The sequence below is a fragment of the Oncorhynchus tshawytscha genome, linkage group LG14 (genome assembly GCF_018296145.1).
Source record: "Oncorhynchus tshawytscha isolate Ot180627B linkage group LG14, Otsh_v2.0, whole genome shotgun sequence".
NCBI classification, from domain to species: Eukaryota; Metazoa; Chordata; class Actinopteri; order Salmoniformes; family Salmonidae; genus Oncorhynchus; species Oncorhynchus tshawytscha.
Window position 1 is genome coordinate 2,566,904 of NC_056442.1, and position 22,383 is coordinate 2,589,286.

At 43.8% G+C, this 22,383-nt stretch overlaps 1 protein-coding gene and 1 long non-coding RNA gene across 4 annotated transcripts in view; both read right to left on the minus strand.

The window, feature by feature from the left end:
* Positions 1-14,748, minus strand: part of LOC112267673 (probable ubiquitin carboxyl-terminal hydrolase FAF-X) — a 29,945-nt gene extending 15,197 nt beyond the window's left edge. For 2 of the 3 annotated variants that reach the window (XM_042296790.1, XM_042296788.1), the window contains exons 1-23: positions 14,521-14,748; positions 10,967-11,223; positions 10,550-10,787; positions 10,326-10,438; positions 9,980-10,198; positions 9,735-9,850; positions 9,413-9,664; positions 8,930-9,068; positions 8,546-8,698; positions 8,017-8,328; positions 7,694-7,830; positions 7,349-7,573; positions 7,106-7,219; positions 6,683-6,911; positions 6,181-6,488; positions 5,798-6,038; positions 4,064-4,213; positions 3,856-3,976; positions 3,553-3,683; positions 3,169-3,447; positions 1,243-1,368; positions 975-1,133; positions 675-841 (exon numbers count right to left, since the gene is read on the minus strand). In XM_042296790.1, the coding sequence (XP_042152724.1) occupies positions 675-841; positions 975-1,133; positions 1,243-1,368; positions 3,169-3,447; positions 3,553-3,683; positions 3,856-3,976; positions 4,064-4,213; positions 5,798-6,038; positions 6,181-6,488; positions 6,683-6,911; positions 7,106-7,219; positions 7,349-7,573; positions 7,694-7,830; positions 8,017-8,328; positions 8,546-8,698; positions 8,930-9,068; positions 9,413-9,664; positions 9,735-9,850; positions 9,980-10,198; positions 10,326-10,438; positions 10,550-10,787; positions 10,967-11,065 (4,028 nt within the window). In that variant the 5' untranslated portion in view covers positions 11,066-11,223; positions 14,521-14,748. Of the gene's footprint in view, positions 1-674; positions 842-974; positions 1,134-1,242; positions 1,369-3,168; positions 3,448-3,552; positions 3,684-3,855; positions 3,977-4,063; positions 4,214-5,797; positions 6,039-6,180; positions 6,489-6,682; positions 6,912-7,105; positions 7,220-7,348; positions 7,574-7,693; positions 7,831-8,016; positions 8,329-8,545; positions 8,699-8,929; positions 9,069-9,412; positions 9,665-9,734; positions 9,851-9,979; positions 10,199-10,325; positions 10,439-10,549; positions 10,788-10,966; positions 11,280-14,520 lie in introns of all 3 variants that reach the window. The other variant, XM_042296789.1, reaches the window with a different exon arrangement.
* A 5,947-nt stretch (positions 14,749-20,695) lies between these two features.
* LOC121839180 lies at positions 20,696-22,134 on the minus strand. The gene is made up of 2 exons (XR_006078732.1): positions 21,851-22,134; positions 20,696-21,559 (listed from the first exon to the last, which is right to left on the minus strand). It is a non-coding gene; the product is annotated as an uncharacterized LOC121839180 (long non-coding RNA).
* Positions 22,135-22,383: the final 249 nt, after the last annotated feature.

Here is a 22,383-nt window from a genome sequence, read left to right on the forward strand (position 1 = left end):
CCGGACATTTTGAGTAGCATTTTTTGAAATGTCGTCATTGTAAACAGAGATTTATGGATATTAATGGCATATTATTGAAAAAAAAAAATGTACTGTGTAACATGTAATATTACTGTCATCTGATGAAGATTTTCAAAAGGTTAGTGAATTATTTATTTTTTAATCCTACTTTAAAATTTTATATTTTCTGGGACAAAATGGCCGCCGCTTGCCTTTTGTTTCGGTGGTGGTCTAATATAAATGTGTGCTATGTTTTCGCCGTAAAACATTTTAGAAATCTGACTTGCTGGGTAGATGAACAAGGTGTTTATCTTTCATTTGAGCTATTGGACTTGTGTAGGTGTGGAGGTTAAATATGTCTAAGAATATTTTTTCGCATTTTGCGTTATGCTAATGAGCTTGAGCCGTAGTCACGATCCCGGATCCGGGATGGGTAGCATCAAGAGGTTTTAACATAGTCTGATGACATTTTTATATCGGCTTGTTTTTGTGAGATTAAGTTTGAACACCAAGAGGCGGTTTTCCCGACACAGATTAAGCCTAGTCCTATACTAAACTCAATGGAGAATCCATTGAAAATGCTTTTCAGTCCAGGATTAGTCTGTGTCCAGGAAATGCCCTGAATGAACAGATCCACAACACAGACATAGATTAACAGCCAGATGCAGACATACTTGCTGTGGCAGTGCAGTAGCAGGTCTATGATGTAAGTCTGCCAGGCCTTCTCCTTACTGAGAGTGTCCAGAGCGGTGGGCAGCAGGGCAAAACACAGGGTCATGATCTCCAGTGCCTCACAGCACACCATCTCATCCTCCCCGTCCGGCTCCTTACCCGCATTTGTCTGTAGAGGTGATGAACACACACCGCTGTGAGTTTATAGAAGACACAGAAACTCTCCATACAAACCCCTAGAAGTCTGCAATACACACCTTAAGAACCAAGCACACACCATCTCAGTTTAGAAAGGGTTTTACCTTCTCATAGATCTGACTGATCTCTTCATTAGAGCTGAAGACCAGCTGTACCGTGCCACAGCCTGAAGCCCACACGATCTTCTGCACCGCCCGGATCACACAGAGGTCTGGGATGTACTTGGATGCTTGGAAGAAGTTCTGGGCGTTCGGGGGCAGAGACTGCCAAAAAAAGTGAGCAGACGTTTACGGTCTTACTCTTTTTGACTAGCCGTTGTTACCCGGTTGAACACATGTGTAAGCACTCGTCTCAATAGACGCGCCGTCTCACCTCGTCAGAGATCTGTTGGGCCAGTCGTATGGCCACGTTGCGGAGCATGCACTCCGAGGCGGGGTTCGGGATATTCTGTAGAGCACTCTGGAGGACCAGGGCCTGGTCGTGGGTCGCCTGGTTGATCTGGAGAGGAACAAAATCAAAAGACAGTGGATTGAGAACACCAGTCATATTCAAGCTCATTCAAATACACAATGAAGGTACGTTGAGGTGATCATGGTCTGTCCATTCAGGGTCTGGTAACAAGGGTCCTGCTTAGAGGTCGACCGATTATGATTTTTCAACGCCGATACCGATTATTGGAGGAACAAAAAAAGCAGATACCGATTAATCTGACAATTTTTTTTACAACAATACTGAATGAACACTTATTTTAACTTAATATAATACATCAATAAAAATCCATTTAGCCTCAAATAAATACTGAAACATGTTCAACTTGGTTTAAATAATGCAAAAACAAAGTGTAATAACTACCCCGCTAACTAGCTAGCCATTTCATATCAGTTACACCAGCCATTAGGCTGATAGGCTTGAAATCATAAACAGCGCTGTGCTTGCGAAGAGCTGCTGGCAAAACGCACGAAAGTGCTGTTTGAATGAATACTTACGAGCCTGCTGCTGCCTACCATCGCTCAGTCAGACTGCTCTATCAAATCATAGACTTTATAATAACATAACACACAGAAATACGAGCCTTTGGTCATTAATATGGTCGAATCCGGAAACTATAATTTCGAAAACAAAACGTTTATTATTTCAATGAAATACGGAACCGTTCGGTATTTTATCTAACGGGTGGCATCCTTAAGTCTAAATATTCTTGTTACATTGCACAACCTTCAATGTTATGTCATAATTACGTAAAATTCTGGCAAATTAGTTCGCAATGAGCCAGGCTGCCCAAACTGTTGCGGCAGGGTAGCCGAGTGGTTAGAGCGTTGGACTAGTAACCGAAAGGTTGCAAGTTCAAATCCCCGAGCTGACAAGGTACAAAATCTGTTGTTCTGCCCCTGAACAGGCAGTTAACCCACTGTTCCTAGGCCTACATTGAAAATAAGAATTTGTTCTTAACTAACTTGACTAGTAAAATAAAGGTAAAATATATATATATATATATATATATATACCCTGACTCTGCATGCAATGAACGCAAGAGAAGTGACACAATTTCACCTGGTTAATATTGCCTGCTAACCTGGATTTCTATTAGCTAAATATGCAGGTTTAAAAATATATACTTCTGTGTATTCATTTTAAGAAAGGCATTGGTGTTTATGGTTAGGTACAGTTAGTGTAAAGGCTTTTGTTAAATCATCCCCCAGCGTTGCATCGATTATATGCAACACAGGACACGCTAGATAAACTAGTAATATCATCAAGCATGTGTAGTTATAACTAGTGATTATGATTGATTGTTTTTTATAAGATAAGTTTAATGCTAGCTTGCAACTTACCTTGGCTTCTACTGCATTCGTGTAACAGGCAGGCTCCTCGTGGAGTGCAATGAGAGGCAGGTGGTTAGAGCGTTGGACTAGTTAACTGTAAGGTTGCAAGATTGGATCCCCGAGCTGACATGGTGAAAATCTGTCGTTCTGCCCCTGAACAAGGCAGTTAACCCACCGTTCCTAGGAATGTGTTCTTAACTGACTTGCCTAGTTAAATAAAGGTATATATATAAAAAAAAAGTTTAATTAAATTAAATGTATAAAAATTTAATTGGCAAAATCGGCACTCAAAAATACAGATTTCCGACTGTTATGAAAACTTGAAATCGGCCCTAATTAATCGGCCATTCCGATTAATCGGTCGACCTCTAGTCCTACTACCCTCATTGTTCTGCACTCGTCTAAGCTGTAGTAATACAAGGTTTTCCCCGTATTTACAGAGGTAATATAACGGCAATACAAAAGCGTTATTTACCGGCGATGCAGGGCTGGTCCCCTCCACTACGGGCTGGCAGGCCTCGGCCACAGCTTTGACGTGTCCGAACCCCACGGCGGTCAGCAGCAGCTTGGCGATCTTCAGGGCATTGAGGTACGCCCCCCGTCGCGTCTCCATGTCGGCCGACGGCAGGAAGTTGTTCCTGGTGAGCATACTCAGTACGAGTGGGAGGCCGCCGCTCTTCAGGAAGTTGTACTGGAAGTCGCTGGCGTCCTCGCCGAGGGTGCCGCTGGCCGGCATCAGCAATGCATACACCACCTGGGGAATCAATCCAATCAAAGGTGGCAGGAGGATGTGAAGAGTGTAAGGGGTAATGAATCAATCGCGTAAACCACCACACACACAGTGGTGTGTGTTACCAACCTCAGTGAGGTAGAGGACTTGTGAGGGCGAGGGGCCAAAGAAGCGGGAGTCCAGTGTGGGGCTCAGGCTGTTCTCTCCCAGCTTGGCATGATCCAGACAGATAGCGCGCAGGTTCTCCATGGTACCGTTGTCTACACACAGCTCAACCAGAACATCAGTCAGTCAGGATGAATCATTTCAAACCACAATAAGAGAGAGAGAGAGAGACGCAGAGGAAGGATGAGAGATGCTGTTTTGGGGCCACAGAAGGACAGCAAGCTATAATGAGAAAGAATGAGAGCGTGAGAGAGAAAGACAGTGTACCTGGAGGCATAAGCTTCATGAGGAGCCTGGCTCCATCTCGCAGCAGAGGCATGTTGAGGGTACAGCCCAGGTCTGCTACCTGCCACAGGAACGAGATGTAGCGCAGGTGGAGAGACATGATCTACAGAGAGCAAGACGTTACTCAGGAGAAGATGACACATTTGACATTTCTCACGTGAGGAAAGGTGTGTGTGTGTGTGTTTCTTACCACTCCAGGCAGGCAGCCCTCCACCTCTGGGTTGGGCCCTTCGCTGAAGTGGTTGCCATGGTTACTGGGTGAGCCGGTGGAGGAGTCCGAGGAGCTGTCAGGACTGGAGGGCACGGTGGCACTCACCTGGGTCAGCTTGGCTGTGATCAACTACACACAAAATACCGATTTGAACCAAACGCTAACAGATACCAATTACTTTGCAGACAGAGTTCAGTGTGTCAAATCGGAGGGCATGCTGTCCGGTCCTCTGGCAGTCTCTATGGGGGTACCACAGGGTTCAATTCTCGGGCCGACTCTTTTCTCTGTGTATATCAATGATGTTGCTCTTGCTGCGGGCGATTCCCTGATCCACCTCTACGCAGACGACACCATTCTATATACTTTCGGCCCGTCATTGGACACTGTGCTATCTAACCTCCAAACAAGCTTCAATGCCATACAACACTCCTTCCGTGGCCTCCAACTGCTCTTAAACGCTAGTAAAACCAAATGCATGCTTTTCAACCGATCGCTGCCTGCACCCGCATGCCCGACTAGCATCACCACCCTGGATGGTTCCGACCTTGAATATGTGGACATCTATAAGTACCTAGGTGTCTGGCTAGACTGCAAACTCTCCTTCCAGACTCATATCAAACATCTCCAATCAAAAATCAAATCAAGAGTCGGCTTTCTATTCCGCAACAAAGCCTCCTTCACTCACGCCGCCAAGCTTACCCTAGTAAAACTGACTATCCTACCAATCCTCGACTTCGGCGATGTCATCTACAAAATGGCTTCCAACACTCTACTCAGCAAACTGGATGCAGTATATCACAGTGCCATCCGTTTTGTCACTAAAGCACCTTATACCACCCACCACTGCGACTTGTATGCTCTAGTCGGCTGGCCCTCGCTACATATTCGTCGCCAGACCCACTGGCTCCAGGTCATCTACAAGTCCATGCTAGGTAAAGCTCCGCCTTATCTCAGTTCACTGGTCACGATGGCAACACCCATCCGTAGCACGCGCTCCAGCAGGTGTATCTCACTGATCATCCCTAAAGCCAACACCTCATTTAGCCGCCTTTCGTTCCAGTACTCTGCTGCCTGTGACTGGAACGAATTGCAAAAATCGCTGAAGTTGGAGACTTTTATCTCCCTCACCAACTTCAAACATCAGCTATCTGAGCAGCTAACCGATCGCTGCAGCTGTACATAGTCTATTGGTAAATAGCCCACCCATTTTCACCTACCTCATCCCCATACTGTTTTTATTTATTTACTTTTCTGCTCTTTTGCACACCAATATCTCTACCTGTACATGACCATGACCATCTGATCATATATCACTCCAGTGTTAATCTGCAAAATTGTAACTATTCGTCTACCTCCTCATGCCTTTTGCACACATTGTACATTGTATATAGACTCCCCCTTTGTTTTCTACTGTGTTATTGACTTGTTAATTTGTTTACTCCATGTGTAACTCTGTGTTGTCTGCTCACACTGCTATGCTTTATCTTGGCCAGGTCGCAGTTGTAAATGAGAACTTGTTCTCAACTAGCCTACCTGGTTAAATAAAGGTGAAATATATTTTTTTTTTTTAAATAAAAGATACACTGCTTTCATCATCTAATCCTAGTAGATTAGTGATTTCAGGAGGGAGTAAAATTGTATTTAAACACATCGGAACTAAGCCCTAATTCAAAACCAGTGCATGGGCCATTGATTACGAAATGACTAGCTCACTGCTTTGTCCTTGAGGTTGAGCTGTCCAATCAGCTTCCTGTCATCCGCTGGGTCGACAACCTCCCCGCCAATGAAGAGCTCTATCTTGGTGTGCGTGGCATTGGCCTTGATGCGTGTGAGGATGCCGCGGCGCACCGAGCCGATGGTGTCATTGGTGTGAGACCAGATGTCCAGGTCATCCACCTGACGACCCTGGTTAGGGAAACGCACGATCAACGTGATGTGCTTCCCCCGGAACGCCCTGAGAGAAAGAAAGGGGAGAAAGAAAGAGAGGGATTGGTCAGTCAAAATATTGGCGCTGAGACTCTGACAAACTTAGTTAGACCTCGCTTTTACAAGTGTGTGTTGGTGTGAGTCCGTGTGTGTGTGAATCTCTCTCCTACCTGGACATGGGCAGTATGGACCTCTCCTCGTGGTAGTCGCTGTCACATTCGTTGATGTACTCCTTGAGCACGGTGAGCACGCGAACCATGCGGATGGCCTCCTGCCGGGCACAGTTGATGCTGTCCTTGTCCCCGTCCAGGACACACAGCGTGTCGTACGACGCCTTCAGACGGTCAAAACACAACTGGATGAAGTCCTCGTGGATCTCCACCTGGTTGACCTGCAGCTTGGGCCCCAGGTTGGTGTAGATCTCCTTCAGCAGGTCGATGGCTCGGCTGGCGATGTCATCAGTACCCTGGATCACCACCTGGTAGAACAATGCAAAGCGGTTTTGTGCACTATCCTCCTCCAGGGTAAATCCAGGAACCAGATTGGTGTCTATAAAAGCTTACAACAGCGATAAGAGGAGTTTTAACTCAAATGCAGTCCAGTCCTTTGAGCTCCAGGTTCTACAGTATGTTCAGAAATCTTTAGAACATTGATAAGCTTTTTAACACTCACCCTCCAGAGGTAGTCCAGTCCTATGAGCTCCAGGTCATCCATCATGTAGGCCCTGCGTTTGGCCACCAGTTTGCCCTCGCGGCAGTTGACAGCCTTGAAGAACCTCTCGAAGCACTTCATGCCATTCTCCGTGAGCAGGGACGGGTCCAGCTGCAGAACATTGTTCTCAAAGAAGTCCTTGTTGATGTCCGGGTCCAGGTCTGGCTCATCTCCCATTAGCTTAGAGTACCTAGAGTTGGAAAAGACAGTATAAAGACATTATAAAGGCTCATACTTGCCTATAACAAATGATAAAGTATGATCCCAGCAGGCTTTAAGTGAAGTGCTACCAATAACATTTGAGTTGAACTAACCTGGAATATTTAAAAAGGGAAATCATATTTAATATACATCAAAGGCTGGTCTAAACAAATGTGTACGTACCATTTGAAGCACGCCTCCCGGTCACACAGGAAGACGGCGCTCTCAGCCAGACACCTCCAGATCTGCTTGGCCTGAGGAGCACATAGCCACAACTGTCCGTCCTTCAACAGGAACCTGGAGAACAAGATGGTTCAAAGCAGTTAGACACTAACAGAGGACTCAGAACGGCCACTTTCTTTCCCACAGACTGAGAAATGCCAATGTTTTCATCCTGAGATACCTGTAGACAGCCGCCTGCCTTACCTCAGGAAGTTGAGCCTCTCCTGAACCTCCTGAACATGACTGTAGCGACTTCCCACTCTGACCGTCTGAGGGTCAAAGTCTGCGTGTTCAGCTTTGGAGAACGGTCTCATGGTCTCCATGTAGGCAGACAGGTTCTCAGCCACCAGCGTGACCAGGGCATGGTTGTGCTGCAGCTGGTTGATCAGGTCATGACGATAGAACACATGAGGACTCCTCTGGGTCTGACTGTATGGGGAAGAGGAAAGGGAAGGAGAGAAATGTAATATTTCATCACAAGCTTTGACTCAATGGGAAAAAGAGATGAGACAAGAGCAAGAGAGAAAGGGAGAGAGAGTCTTTCGTTACCTGAGGTTCTGAGGAGCTTCCCCAAACAGGCTGCAGATCTCTCTGATCTGCTTCAGGGCTGGTATGACCCACTTGTCGTTGGTGCGCAGCTCCTCGATGAAGCGGTCTATCCACTGGATCTTCTGGGTGTCTCTGTCCTGTTGGAACACACAGAAGCACAGAGCAGGGTCCTAGCCATTAGGGACCATCGTAGCAAAACATTTTGCAACAAAAAACAAGAGATTCTCATTTGACAAGTTCAGGAAGAACGTCCCAGTTTCCGTCTGTTTTCTTTCGTTTGGTGCCTAATGAATACAACCCAGTAGCAGTAACAGTAGTTTTACCTGAGAGCAGCTGTAGTCCAGTATCTTGATGTGTGCGCTGAGGGCCTGGTCCATGATGTCCACGGGGACGTCATCACTGTGAGCCAGGTTCCACAGCAGGTTGAGCACCTTGTGGGCCATCACTCCATCCTTATCGTCCTCCGCCAGACGACGGATCAGCTCCAGCAGCTTCTCACGCTGCTTCTTACTCGCATTCGTCCAACTCTCCTTGAAGCAATCAAAGAGATGGTCGAGCTGCTCTGGAGAGAAGTCCCAGGCAAGTTTGGCCAGAAGGTCATGGACATTCTTCACTATGGCTTCGTGCTTACCAGCCTGACATAGAAACAGACACAGAAGACACTTAGGCATGGTTCTAAAAACAACCCCTTCCCCTACCCATAAAGGAAAAAGTCTCTCTAGCAAAATATATATTTTTCACAAATGAGAATAACCTGTATAGGTTTAATGAATAGGAAGTACATTAAAATTCAAGATGGAGCCATCCCCATATTGCTGAGACCCATTTTCCATGACACGTTTAACTCAGTACCTGCGCTGCCCAGATGTTGTCCAGGTCCTGCATGGTGAGGGCTTTCTCCTTGATGACGAAGCGGAGTATCTTCTCTAGTTTCTCTACGTACTGAGGCTGGTGGAGGCTGTCCCTCAGCACGATGGAGAGGATGTGGTTCTGCTGGATCCACTCCTGAGAGAAAGGGAGAGGAAGACAAACATCAGGCATAGCAGGTGTAAATGAGAACTTGTTCTCAACTTGCCTACCTGGCTAAATAAATACAAATAAATTAGCATTCCTGTGGAGAAATTCCCTGTCCAATTCCACTGACAGGAATTGACTATTAAACTCTGATGAGCAATTTAAAAGCTCTATACAAATCCAGTCCATTACCATTCATAAGGAGTAACTGTGGTGACTCACCGCCATGCGTTCTGCCGTCAGCCACTCCTCCTCCTCGGGGTTGCCATGCCGATGCGTATAGTAGGACACGCTGGAGATGACCTTGTTGACCTCATTCAAAGCATTCATCTTGCCGTTGAACGAGGAAATCTGCAATAACCTGGGGACAAATTAAAAGCATAACCATCTTATCGAAAATTCCACCCAAAAGCTATTTTTTGGTATTTATTTCATTAGTCCATTGTTGACAGAGTCCCAAATGTTTTACATGTCAGAAAAATACCAGCTGTATTTTGAAAGTTACACATATTGAAAAATGTTTTGCATGTCAACAATGGACTAATGAAAGAAATATCTAAACAGTTTTTGGGTGGAGTTTTCCCATAATAATAAAACAGCAGTTGACCGGCCAAAACACTCATCACACGAGGTGCTTAAACCCCAATGTGAATTTTAATTCTATACAATAACAACCTAAAAAGAAAACAACTGAAGGTTTCTCACCTAAGGATCATTTTCAACCGAAATATCTCCAAGTTCTTGACAGTCTCCTCCTGACCAGGCACCCTGGAGGCCAGGTTCTTCAGGGACTTGATGATCATGGACAGGGCATCGTTCTTGGCCTCGTTCTTGGCCTCCTTCTTCAGCTCCTCATCCGTCAGATTCTCCAGGAACTGAGGAACCATCTCGATCACTGGCAGGAAGTACTTCTTCACTGTGTGCAAGGTCAGGAACTCATAGCACTGGCCGAACGGCCTGGAGGGAAGACATACACGGGTTAGGACACGCACACGTCCCTTACATTGGTCCATCTGCGCTAACATACTTGATGAGGGCAGCGATGATCTGTACGTTGAGTGCCTGTCCGCTCATGAAGCGGTCGTGTAGAGTCTGAAACCCGTTCAGCGTGCCAAACTTATTAATCAGGTCCACCAACCAGCCCTGAGAGAGAGAGATGGAGAGAAAACAATGAACGGCTAATTACTGACGACAGCTTTATTCATGTTGAAAACTTGGATATACTGTATCGAGCGAGGAATCCTGAGTGAGCGAGGGTGAGTTGGGGCCTACCTTGGGTGAGCGAGGGTCAGGTGGACGGGCGAAGAGCTCGTCGTCGGCCAGCGTGGCCCCGGCGGGGATGGTCTCAGAGGGCCGCGTGCCGTTGTAGATGTGGAACTTGCAGTGGGGGTTGGTGGCTGTGGCCAGTAGCTCCAGTAAGGGGAACCAGTCCTGAGGAAGCTTGGTCACACACAGCTCCACCAGCCGGTGTGTGTTGGTGATGATACACCTCTGTGGAAGGAAGGACAATCAGTTGTAGTTCAAACAGGAAGTGCTAGTGTGCGCACACACACACACACACACACACACACACACACACACACACACACACACACACACACACACACGAGGCCCTTACATGGATCTCAAACTTCCACCCGCTGACAGCCTCGTCTGTGAGGATCTTAGTGAAGGAGATGGTCAGGCCGTCCCTGAAAAACCTCTGGCACGCCTCACACTTCACATCAATCCCTGCAGAAAGAGGCAATGATTAAAGGCAGAAAACAAAGAGAGATCAATAGAAGACAAATTAAAAAGATGTTGTCCTATATGGATGTATATTGTATACGATGATGGACACACCTTTTTTACATAAGTCTATAGCAGCTTCAAGTAGAACTTCTAATTCCCCCTTTGGCAGGACTGGGACTACCCATCGGGGCCTGTTGATCATGTCGTCCAGCTTGGCCAGGTCAGTGTGAGGGAAGGCAGGCTCCTCCTCCTCCAGAGCAGGGGCAGAGTCTCCTTGGCCCTGCTCCTCCTCCGCCGCCGGTGGGCTCACAGGAGACGGCTCCGTGGTCGACGGGTTGGGGGACACCGCCTGCAACGCGCACACACATTAATATTAAAACTAAGTAAGTACGAAAGCATATGGCATTGCAGATCGCTCCATATTAGTCAGTCAACTTCACGCAGACATACAGTTGATATGCGGGTAACCTTGTTCACTGATAATTGGGGAACTATCCATAGACAGACACACATCACCCCGACACTCACCTGGGCCTGTGTGGGTGGGGGCTGGCTCTGAGAATCAGCAGGTGCCTGGCCCTGGCTATCATTGCCCCCCACGGGGGAGCCACGGGTGGTGACCGTCATGATCGACACGGGCAGATCTTGGCAGTCTTGTCCGCTTTAGGAGGCCCTGGCCTGGAGGGGAATCACTGCCTGGGTAGGGAAGGAGAACCAGAGGCCGGCTGAGAGGGAACGCTCCGGCTGCTGAGGCTCAGGGAGGGTTGCAGAGACCATCGCAGAACCTGTGGGACAGAGATGTGATGTTCACTAGATTGTACACAGATTAGCTGTGTACAATCTAGTGAACATCACATGGTCAACTTCAGACCACTGTTGAGGTGTAAAAATAGCTGAGAAACAACACAGGTGCATCCAAAGGCCATGATTCCACAGTATGTTTGCAAGACAACTAAGTGAGACCAATTCAAATGACTCTCACTCTGCCACTATCTGGGTCTAGACATTAAAATGCTAATACGCATGCTTGACAACGGGGTGGAATTATGACATACAGACACACACACCCTAGCCCTAATACCAACAGACAGAACCCCCCGCCCCACAATGCCATCACCTCTCCTATTTCCAGTTTAGCTGTGCTGCAGACAGCACAGGACTATCAACCATATGCCACACTGGCCTATTAATAGTCTCTGTCGAACTGGTTCAGAGATATCTAGACTGTGCAAGACAGTATACAGCTACTGACAAACTGTTGATTGGTCACACAGAGCATGACCCTACCCTAACAAACTGCAGCTCCTAGGTTACTCACATCTCACTACAGCAAGACATGCATGGGATATTGAGGTTTCAAGATATCACCTGGCTATATTAGCCAAGCCTAATACAATAACTAAACAAGAACAATTGAACAAGGAGAACAAGCCATTGTGCGCTTACTGATAAACAATGTATTCTTAATAATTGCCCAAAATTATTAATAATAGCATATTGGATTGAAATCAGGCCATCTATGCTTAGCTGCCAGTGCCACTGACATAAAGTTGTGGTAGTCCAACAATGTGTCCCAGTACTGTAACAGTGTTTCATAACTCCAGTCCTCCAGTAGCCCCAACAGCACACATTTTTGTTGGAGCCCCAGACAAGCACACCTGATTCAACTTGTCAACTAATCATCAAGCCCTCAATGAGTGGAATCAGGGGATTTTGTCCAGGCCTATAAGAAAAATGTGTGATGTTGGGGGGTACTGGACTGGAGTTGGGAAACACTGCACTATAACATAAGTGAGTCTGTATAGAATATTGACCTTACACAACAGCAGAGTGACAAAGCAAAACATCTTAAATCACTATGAGTCAGGATGGAAGAGATAGGCCCTAAACCTGTTGTTAGGCTGAGGCTCCTTCAATCCACTCAAGTGCCTCAAGGTAACATTAAGATTAGGGGATAGGGTTTCTGGGTAGGAAAGGTCTGTGTGTCTAGTTGTGAGACACTGGAAGTCTTGAGACACATTAAGACAGTCTCCAGCTGAGTTACGATCCTCTGGGCTCAGTTTACAGGTTTATTATTGGCTGTCTTCAGTTTCCCGTCTTCAGATGTATCCGCTTCCATCTAATGGAAGAGGTTAGTATTAGGGAAGGGGAATCTGATCCTAGATCTGTGGTTTGGGCCGACTTCTACCTCAAGCATCATCAGGCAAGCCGACAGGAGTAGGCTACAGCTGACAGCTACAATGTGAATGGAAGTTAACAAGCCAATCGGAATCAATGACCCAAGGAGCAAGACCGGTTGAGGAACCAATCAGATGAAAAGAAACCTTGAGTCTTGAGAAAGCACCTAACCGGGCCATAAACCAGGGTTTCCCCAACCCTCTCCTCAGCACCCCCAGACGTTCCACATTTGTGTTCTAACCATAAACCGGCACACCTGATTTAATTAGTCAAAGGCTTGATGATTAGTTGAATAACTGAACAAGTGGTGCACGTTTAGGGTTAAAACTAAAATGTGAAAACTTCTGGAGGGGGTTGAGAAACACTGGTTTTCAGCTTACTGAAAATATAGTAATTACACCTGGTACAGCTGCCATGGCAGTTTATTTGCAGCAAGTATTCAGGTCATCATGGTCAAGGCTTAGTTTTGCTGACTTGAGTAAAACTTGAAGTGAGCCCAGCTAGGTCAGGACTGAGGAAACGCAAACCTTTTCGGTGGAATGAAGTCATTTGTATCCGGAAATGCACAAAGTAAGCATATTACCAGGCCTAAAAATCGTCAACAATGACATATTGACAATGCCTTGCTTGCAAATAACTCAAATCGATTCTTTGTCAATAGATATAATGCCAGCCCCTACCTTGGCTAGTCTCAAAAACCGACACTAGGCAGAGGCAACTACAGTCGGGTTTTGAAGACTACCCTTGGCTACACCTTCAGTTTCCGTTTTGGAGACATGTCTGTCTGCATCAAACTGTCAAGACATTTGGACATTCCTTGTGACAGCCGTTGGTTTTACAAGGAGCTTGGCACAAAGGAAAACATTTATGTAACGACAAATGACAAGGTTGTTTGCATGATGTGTGTGAATAAAAATGTACTTGGTCTTAGGCTTGCTAATCATTCTTATCACGATCCGCTTTCCTCACCAGAACCTCTTTCTGTGAGGACACGTCATTGAGTAACATTGTGCAGCTAACTAATTAAATCAAGTAATTTGGGGACTGGAGTATAAGGAAAACTTGATTTAATTACAGCAAACTCAATCTCAAAATAAGTGTTACTGTCACATTGTATGATGTATTTTAGATATGAGAGACCGCTAACTAGCCAGCATCAGCCAACAACTAACGTAGCTAACTACACTTGCTAGATTAAAAAGCATTAGCCAAATATTTCAAACAATGCGAAAATAACCAGCCTGCAAACACTGCCTGGAACACGGTTAATTGATGTGAAAAATAACTTCATGCAACAGGAGTCTGGACGATAACTAATGCATAACGATAGACAAGGCCCGTAACGTTAGTTAGCTACTGACAAGCATTGCAAGGGCCTTCTCCTTACTCAACATCGGTAGTAGCGCTAACATGCTAGTTAACGTTAGCTAATGGCGCTGCCGTCGCCACAACAATCAACCGTCTGTGTGCATTGGTAGGTTGTTGATCAAACACCAGCCCATATCTGTCAACACCACTAGTCCAAGAAGTTAGCCAACATCTTGTCTGGTTGAGACTGACCTTGAACTAGCTATGTGGAAACCGTTATATTTCAAAATCCAAACAATTAACAGGTTGATATGGGAAACGTCAGCCATTTTGCCACAGCCAAAAATAACAGCTAACTTAACTAGCCAACGTTACATACAGAAACAAACCGGCATTTCAGCATTCATTCTGCCGATGTCAGGCACCTTGCTTGCCATTACTCTCGCCTCTTTATCCAATGAAAAGCATATGTGTAACGTTATACCTTGTAACTAGACCGCTATAACGTTTCATTGTTAATGATTACTCAGATATGTCGTTATCTAGCTATACTAGCCAGTTAGCACCATTGTTGCTAGCTACCCAATGTTACTTACCCCAAAATTTGATGCAACTTCCTTGAGTTGACTTGTCCTGTCTATGAATCTTTCTATTCTGGGTTCCGCTAAGTGTCAACGTGTGTTACATACTATTTTCATACATGCATCCAGATCTGCTAATATGATCTCTCTTCCTTGCTTATTTTTTTGTCTGCACTTGGGTGTTTTTCCTGCGTCACCATCAACCCCCCCTCTACTGTAGTCTAGCACAGTTTTCCCAGCCAGTCCGTGGTAAACGCAGCTGACGGAGGCCGTGTTCGAGAGGATCAAAACCGTCATGTATCATGGGTAAATTGTGACTTGCTGACTGATCTACAAGTAATAATGAGCAGTTATTTACGATGTAAAGTTCCTTGTAGATCAGTCAGTCTGTAGTCGCCTGCACTGTCAGCGCCAATGTCGAACAAGCCCATTAAGGTAACGTTTAACAATTAAAGTGATCGTTCACTTCACATTTAGTTTGTCAAAAAGGTGCCTTCAGAAAGTATTCACACCCCTTGACTTTTCCCACATTTTGTTGTGTTACAGCCTGAATTTAAAGTGTATTAAATTGAGATTTTGTGTCACTGGCATACACACAATACCCAATCATGTCCACGTGGAATTATGTTATTTGATTTTTTTTTTACAAATTAATACAATTTAAAAGCTGAAATGTCTTGAGTCAATACGTATTCATCATCTTTGTTATGGCAAGCCTAAATAATTTCAGGAGTAAAAATGTGCTTAACAAGTCACATAATAACTTGGATGTGCTTACTCTGTGTGTAATAATATTGTTTAACATGATTTTTAAGACACTGCATCTCAGTGCTAGAGGCGTCACTACATACACCCTGGTTCGAATGCAAGCTGTATCACAACCGGCCGTGATTGGGAGTCCCATAGGGTGGTGCAAAATTGGCTCCGCATCGCCTGGGTTTGGCCGGTGTAGGCCATCATTGTAAATAAGAATTAGTTCTTAACTGACTTGCCTAGTTAAATAAAACATACAATTATCTGTTTGGTCCCTGAATTTTAAACACAGATTCAACCACAAAGACCAGGGAAGTTTACCAATGCCTCGCAAAGAAGGGCACCTGGCCACTCTTCATCTATCAGCGAATATCTGTGGACCGACCAAGGTCCACTGTCACCCAGGAGCCTGTGTCCATGACATCGACTCCCTCCTGCCCACGGTTCTGGCCAACTACTCCAATATTGACACCATCGTCACTCATGTAGGTTTTAACGACCTGGTAGTGCTCCAGTTCTCCATGTCAGAATAAGCAACAGAGGACTTGGAAATCATATCAACTCCTGCAGAAAAGGCACTATGGTTATTGTGAGTAACCTAACTGATGTTCCTTTAACCTTCTAGTGAGTTAATACAAACTGTTATCTCCTACCATTCTGATAAAACGTGGTTGTAATGTTAATCATTTGTTTTTTATTCCATTGGTCACCTCGAGGCAGATGGCATTGGGGCAGCAGGGTAGCCTAGTGGTTAGAGTGGTGGACTAGTAACCAGAAGGTTGCAAGTTCAAACCCCCGAGCTGTCGTTCTGCCCCTGAACAGGCAGTTAACCCACTGTTCCTTGGCTGTCATTGAAAATAAGAATTTGTTCTTAACTGACTTGCCTAGTTAAATAAAGGTAAAATAAAAAATTGAATATGGCACTTTTAAATGTTAGAGCAATCACAAGTAAAACCTTTCTTATGAATGACCTAATTACAGAGCACAAAGTTTATTGCATGTTACTCACAGAAATATGGCCGTCATCTACAGCAAGGTAAGATAGCATTTCTTAATAATGCGTTCAGCATTACCCTGTGCTATGGGCAACAAGGTAGCAAGAAATAGAAAGTGGTGATCAGATGAACAATGGAGGATATGTCAATTCAAAGCCCCTTGGTAATAACTAGGTCCAGAGAATGGCCACAGTTATGGGTGTGCCCAGTAACATGTTGGATAAAGTCCATAGAGCTTAAAAGATTAATACATTGAATGGCCTTGGAGTCAGTCTCTTTGTCAACATGAATATTACAATTGCCCAACACTATGATTTTATCATAGTTCTCAAGAGCAATAGACAAGAGTTCAGATAAATCAGTAAAGAAAGTGGGGCAGTGCTTTGGTGGCCTATTGAGTCTTATGGCCAGCCAATGGTGGCTGACATTTAAACACGATGCTCAAAAAACCCAAAGTCGCCAAACGAAAAGTCCTTACAGCTGAGAGCATTACTGAAAATAGAGGCTGTCCCCCTCCACTTTTTCCTTTTCTGATAGAGCATGAAAAGCTGTAGTCCGGGGGGAGACTTCAATAAGAGCAGCACTTTCCTCCACATCCAAATGTAATGAGTTTGCAGTGTATTTCAGAGATAAGATTAGATAACATTAGGCTCGGTATCAGTCAAGCAAGATCTGATTAGAAGTTTGATGACGTGCCCTAGCCTACCAAGCAAAGGCACTATGGATTTATTTTCCCTGGTTGACACAGACATGCTCAGGAAAGTGATATCACAACTTAAGCCTTCTACCTGACTTCTCGATCCTATCCCCACCACCTTCTTCACAACCGTTTTCTATTGCATATCTGAAGAAGTGCAAGCTATAGTTTATCACTCCCTGTTCACAGGCACTTTCCCCACTGCACTAAAAACTGTTAGGGTGAAACCCCTTCTGAAGAAAAGTTGTCTATTATTCAGCTCTTAGCAATTTTGGGGCAAATCTCCAACTTTCCATTCTTAAGCAAAATTCTGGTGAAATTAGTGTTCGAACAGCTAAATGCTTTTTTAAGTGCCAACTGTATTTTTGAACAATTCTAATCTGTTTTTTTTAATGCCCACCACAGCACAGAGACAGTCTTAGTTAAAGTGGTAAATGATCCTAGAGGCAACACAGATGCCAAACAACTTTCTGTCTTTGTACTCTTAGATTAAGGTGCTGCATTTGACACTGTTGACCATGATGTCCTTCTGGAAAGACTAGAGAGGTGGGTTGGCTTCTCCGGTCCAGTTCTAAATTGTTTTAGGACCTATTTAACCAGTCAAGTGTTTTTGTAACATAAAAATTCATATCACATGTGCGTTCCACATGGTTCGATTTTGGGTCCGGTACTGTTCAGTTTATATATGTTACCCCTTGGCAGCATTATCAGAAAGCACAGCATTGATTTCCACTGCTACGCAGACGATATGCAACTTTATTTTGTGTGTCACGAAAGGATTTTAGCTCCAAGGATAAATTATTAGACTGTATTAGTGATTTAAATACTTGGATAGCTCACAACGTCCTCCAGCTAAATCATCATAAGATCAAGGTACTTATTGTTGGAGCCAAAGCACAAAGAGAGAATCTAGTCGCACATTTTAATTCATGCTCTTCTGTATGGTCTACCCAAAAAAGCCATTGGCCAACTGCAAAACATACAGAATGCTACAGCATGGGTACTGACAAAGACCAGACGGAGAGAACACACTACACCGGTTTTAAGGTCTCTGCACTGGCTGCCTGTGAGTTTTAGAGTACATTTTAAGATTCTTCCATTGGTTTTTAAATCAATCCACGGTTGTGCACCCCAATATATGTCAGACATGCTTTTAAGTTATTTACCCAGTTGGTCCCTCTGGCACTGGCCTTTTAACTATCCCAAATCCTTGGACTAAGATGCATGGAGAGACAGCCTTTAGTTATTATGCCCCAAGCCACTGGAATAGCCTGCCAGAGAACCTGAGGGGGGGCAAAACTGTGGACATATTTAAAAATATATATTTTTAGCTTTGCTTTTCCTTAGGGTTCTTTTTGGTTGTTCAGTTGGGTGTCATTATTTTTTACCTGTAAAGCACATTGCATTGCATTCCATGTCTGAAATGTGCTGTATAAATAAAGCTTGATTGGATTTGATTTGACCTATTGGTAGATTGGTAAACATTTTAAAAAGCAGACATTGAATATCCCTTTGAGCATGGTAAAGTTATTAATTACACTTTGGATGCTGTATCAATACATCCAGTCACTGCAAATATACAGGCTTCCTTTCTAACTCAGTTGCCAGAGAGGAATGAAATATCTCAGGGATCTGACCATGAGGCTAATGGTGACATTAAAATAGTTACAGAGTTCAATGGCTGTGATAGGAGAAATCTGAGAATGGATCAACAACATTGTAGTTAATCTACACTACTAACCTAAATGACAGAATGAAGAGATGGAAGCCATTACAGAATAAAAATATTCCAAAACATGCATCCTGTTGTGGCAAATACATTAACTTTATGTCTTGAATACAAAGCGTTATGTTTGGGCAAATCCAACACAACACATCACTTAGTATTATCTTCATATTTTCATGCATGGCTTTATGGGTAACCTAAAACACAAGGCCAAATATATGCTGGAGTTGCTTACCAAGATGACATTGAATGATCCTAAGTGGCCTAATTACGGTTTTGACTAAAAATCGTCTTGAAAATCTATGGCAAGACTTGAAAATGGCTGTCTAACAATGATCAACAATCAACTTGACAGAGCTTGAAGAATTAAAAAAATAATAAATGGGCAAATACTGTACAATCCAGATGTGCAAAGCTATTAGACACTTACCCAGAAAGACTCAGTTGTAATCACTGCCAAAGGTGACTCAAGGATGTGAATACTTACATGAATTAGATATTTCTGTACTTAATTTTCAAGAATTTCTAAAAACATGTTTTCACTTTGTCATTATGGGGTATTGTGTGTAGATGGGTGAGGATTAAAACAAATATTTAATCAATTTTGAATTCAGGCAACAGACTTTGACAACAGACTTTCAGCACACTTATAGGGAAGAACACTCAACAAGCACAGTGCTTACACAAATGACTGATGATTGGCTGAGAGAAATTGATGATAAAATGATCGTGGGGGCTGTCTTGTTAGACTTCAGTGCAGCTTTTGAGTCTGCTGCTGGAAAAGCGTATGTGTTATGGCTTTACACCCCCTGCTATAATGTGGATAAAGAGTTACTTGTCTAACAGAACACAGAGGGTGTTCTTTAATGGAAGCCTCTCAAGCACAATCAAGGTAGAATCATGAATTCCCCAGTATAGCTGTTTAGGCCCCTTGCTTCTTTCCATTTTTACTAATGACATGCCACTGGCTTTGAGTAAGGTCATTGTGTCTATGTATGCGGATGACTCAACACTATACACGTCAGCTACTGCAGCAACTGAAATGACTGCAACACTTAACGAAGAGCTGCAGTTAGTTTTGAAATGGGTAGCAAGGAATAAGCTAGTCCTAAATATTTCTAAAACTAAAAGCATTGTATTTGGAACAAATCATTCACTAAACCCTAAACCTCAACTACGTCTTGTAATGAATAATGTGGAAATTGAGGTGACTAAACTGCTTGGAGTAACCCTGGATTGTAAACTGTCATGGTCAAAACAGTTTACAACAGTAGTTAAAATGGGGAGAAGTCTGTCCATAATAATGCACTGCTATGCCTTCTTAACAACACTATCATCAAGGCAGGTCCTACAGGCTCTAGTTTTGTCGCACCTAGACTACTGTTTAGTAGTGTGGTCAGGTGAAAATGACAGTTGGCTCAGAACAGGGCAGCAGGGCTGGCCCTTTAAAGTTCAGCAGCTAATGGGGATCCTTAATAAATACAAATACAACAACATGTGAAATAGGTCAAGGGCTATGAATAGTTTCTGAAGGCAGTGTATGTTGTGCCCATATGAATGGTAGTAATCATTGAATAGTAGAGACTTGTTTTCTGGTGACAACAGCTACTTTCAAATGAAATAAAACAGAGAAAATGTTAGCAAAATATGGTGTTCTGTTTCTAAGTAAAATGACTGAACATAAAGGTACAACTACATTTGACTCTCGTAATTGCTTCCTTATGAACCTGGATCTGAGGGCAGTTATGGTAACTAACATCTACAGTATTTTCATAGACCTAGATAGATATTTCATAGACCTAAATATCTATCTTCACTATCTGGAATGGACCTACATTGAATGGAAAGGAATAATGATAAGAAACAAGTGCAGGCCTATTCTATCCCTATTGGTTAATAACATCAACACAGAATAGAGTACAGGATTCATTCCATGCCATCCTGTTACAGTGTTCCAGTGATGGTGAATGTTAAGGCTGGCTTCGTCTCCATCAATAATAAATAGTTGAAAGAACAATGTATAAACACTGCACATTTAGTCAATAAATGAACATCCTTCAATCAAACAAATGCAATAAGCAATAGGCCTATAGGGCTATTTAATTCACAGGAAGGGTTAAACAGGATATCAAGCACAGGTTATTATAATTTTTGTTTGTACTTTTTACCACTTTTTCTCCACATGTTCGTGATATCCAATTGGTAGTTACAGTCTTGTCGCATCGCTACAACTCCCGTACCGACTCCAGAGAGGCGAAGGTCGAAAGTCATGCGTCCTCTGAAACACGACCCTGACAAGCCACACTGCTACTTGACACACTGCTCGCCGAAAGCCAGCCCCACCATTGTGTCGGAGGAAACACCGTACAACTGGCGATTGTGTCAGCGAAAAAGCACAGGTTATGAAGGATAGTGAAATGACATACAAAATAAATAACATTGTTCCATAAGCCACTGTTAAATATGTCAATGGAGAATTAAGAGGCAAATTTTACACTATATCGTTTTTAGTGCGACTCTGCGAGAGACTTGGAGATGAAGTCTGACAGGGTACCAGTGTCCGTCCGGCTCCTGATGACTTCCATCTCCCTGTTGGTCCAAATCGATCTGTAGAATGGGGTGATGCCATATTCCTCACTAGTTGGTCTCCTGGGACCAGTCCCCTTTCTTGAGGAGCCGATCTCTGTTTCACCGCCTCTTTCATTGTATGGTTTTCCATATTTTCCCTGCCATCAACCTCGATGTTGGCGCATTCGGAGAGATGAGGGTAGAAACTACCCCGGTCTGATGTTGGCTCTGATAGGGACGCGTGAGGAGGAGTGAGTTCTCTCGCTAAGTCTTCATGGTGATCCATGCCCCAGAGTGCGCTTTCACACAACATCCCTGTGTAGAACAAGACAGTAAATATAGTATGAGTTTATACTGTATTTTCTGCTGTAGTTGAAGTGTTACTCGAATTACAACTGAAAAGCCTCCATGCTCTAAACTGTATTTTCGCCGTGTTTTAGTATCTCTACCTTATCAGTTACACCATTGTCATTGCGTTGCCCTCCATGTCAAATGACTCACGCTGATTACAAAACCCATATAACACAAAAAGCGTTGAGAATGGCTGTGATGTGTTGTCGATCGTACAAACTCAGTATTTAAAGAAATAAACGTTCAAGGTCTTACCTGCTTCACCTTTGGCAATGCTGCACTTGATTCAGCTGTAGGCTATTGGTTCTTATCTTCCTGGAGTTACACTATAGATGGTCTGGGAATGATTTCTCTACTGTCTCTGGTTACACACCGCGCATAAGCACTTTACTGAAGGAAGGGATTTTTTTTGGAAAAGTACATTGAATTAAAGACGAACAGGAAATACTGCCAACTGTTATGATCATTGTAAAATGAAAATTGCTGTGACGTAATGTCAGAGCAATTTTATGTTAGTTTTAAAAAAGTAGTTGGTTCACGTGTTGGTTCACTACAAATCAATGTTTGTTTGATTCCAAATCACCTTGACATTTGACCCTCCTTGAAGGGTCTGGAAATTTCCCGACAAAACTGAACATGAACGTTACTTTGATCCTGAGCACTAAATCCACCTTTTACAGCAATGATCAAAGTAACTTTGCATCAGTTCACACTTTATTTTAGGGAGCCAAATGTTTTTTGGAAAGCATACCAGGAAGTATCCGTTTTTACAATTTAGTGTCTTGTCT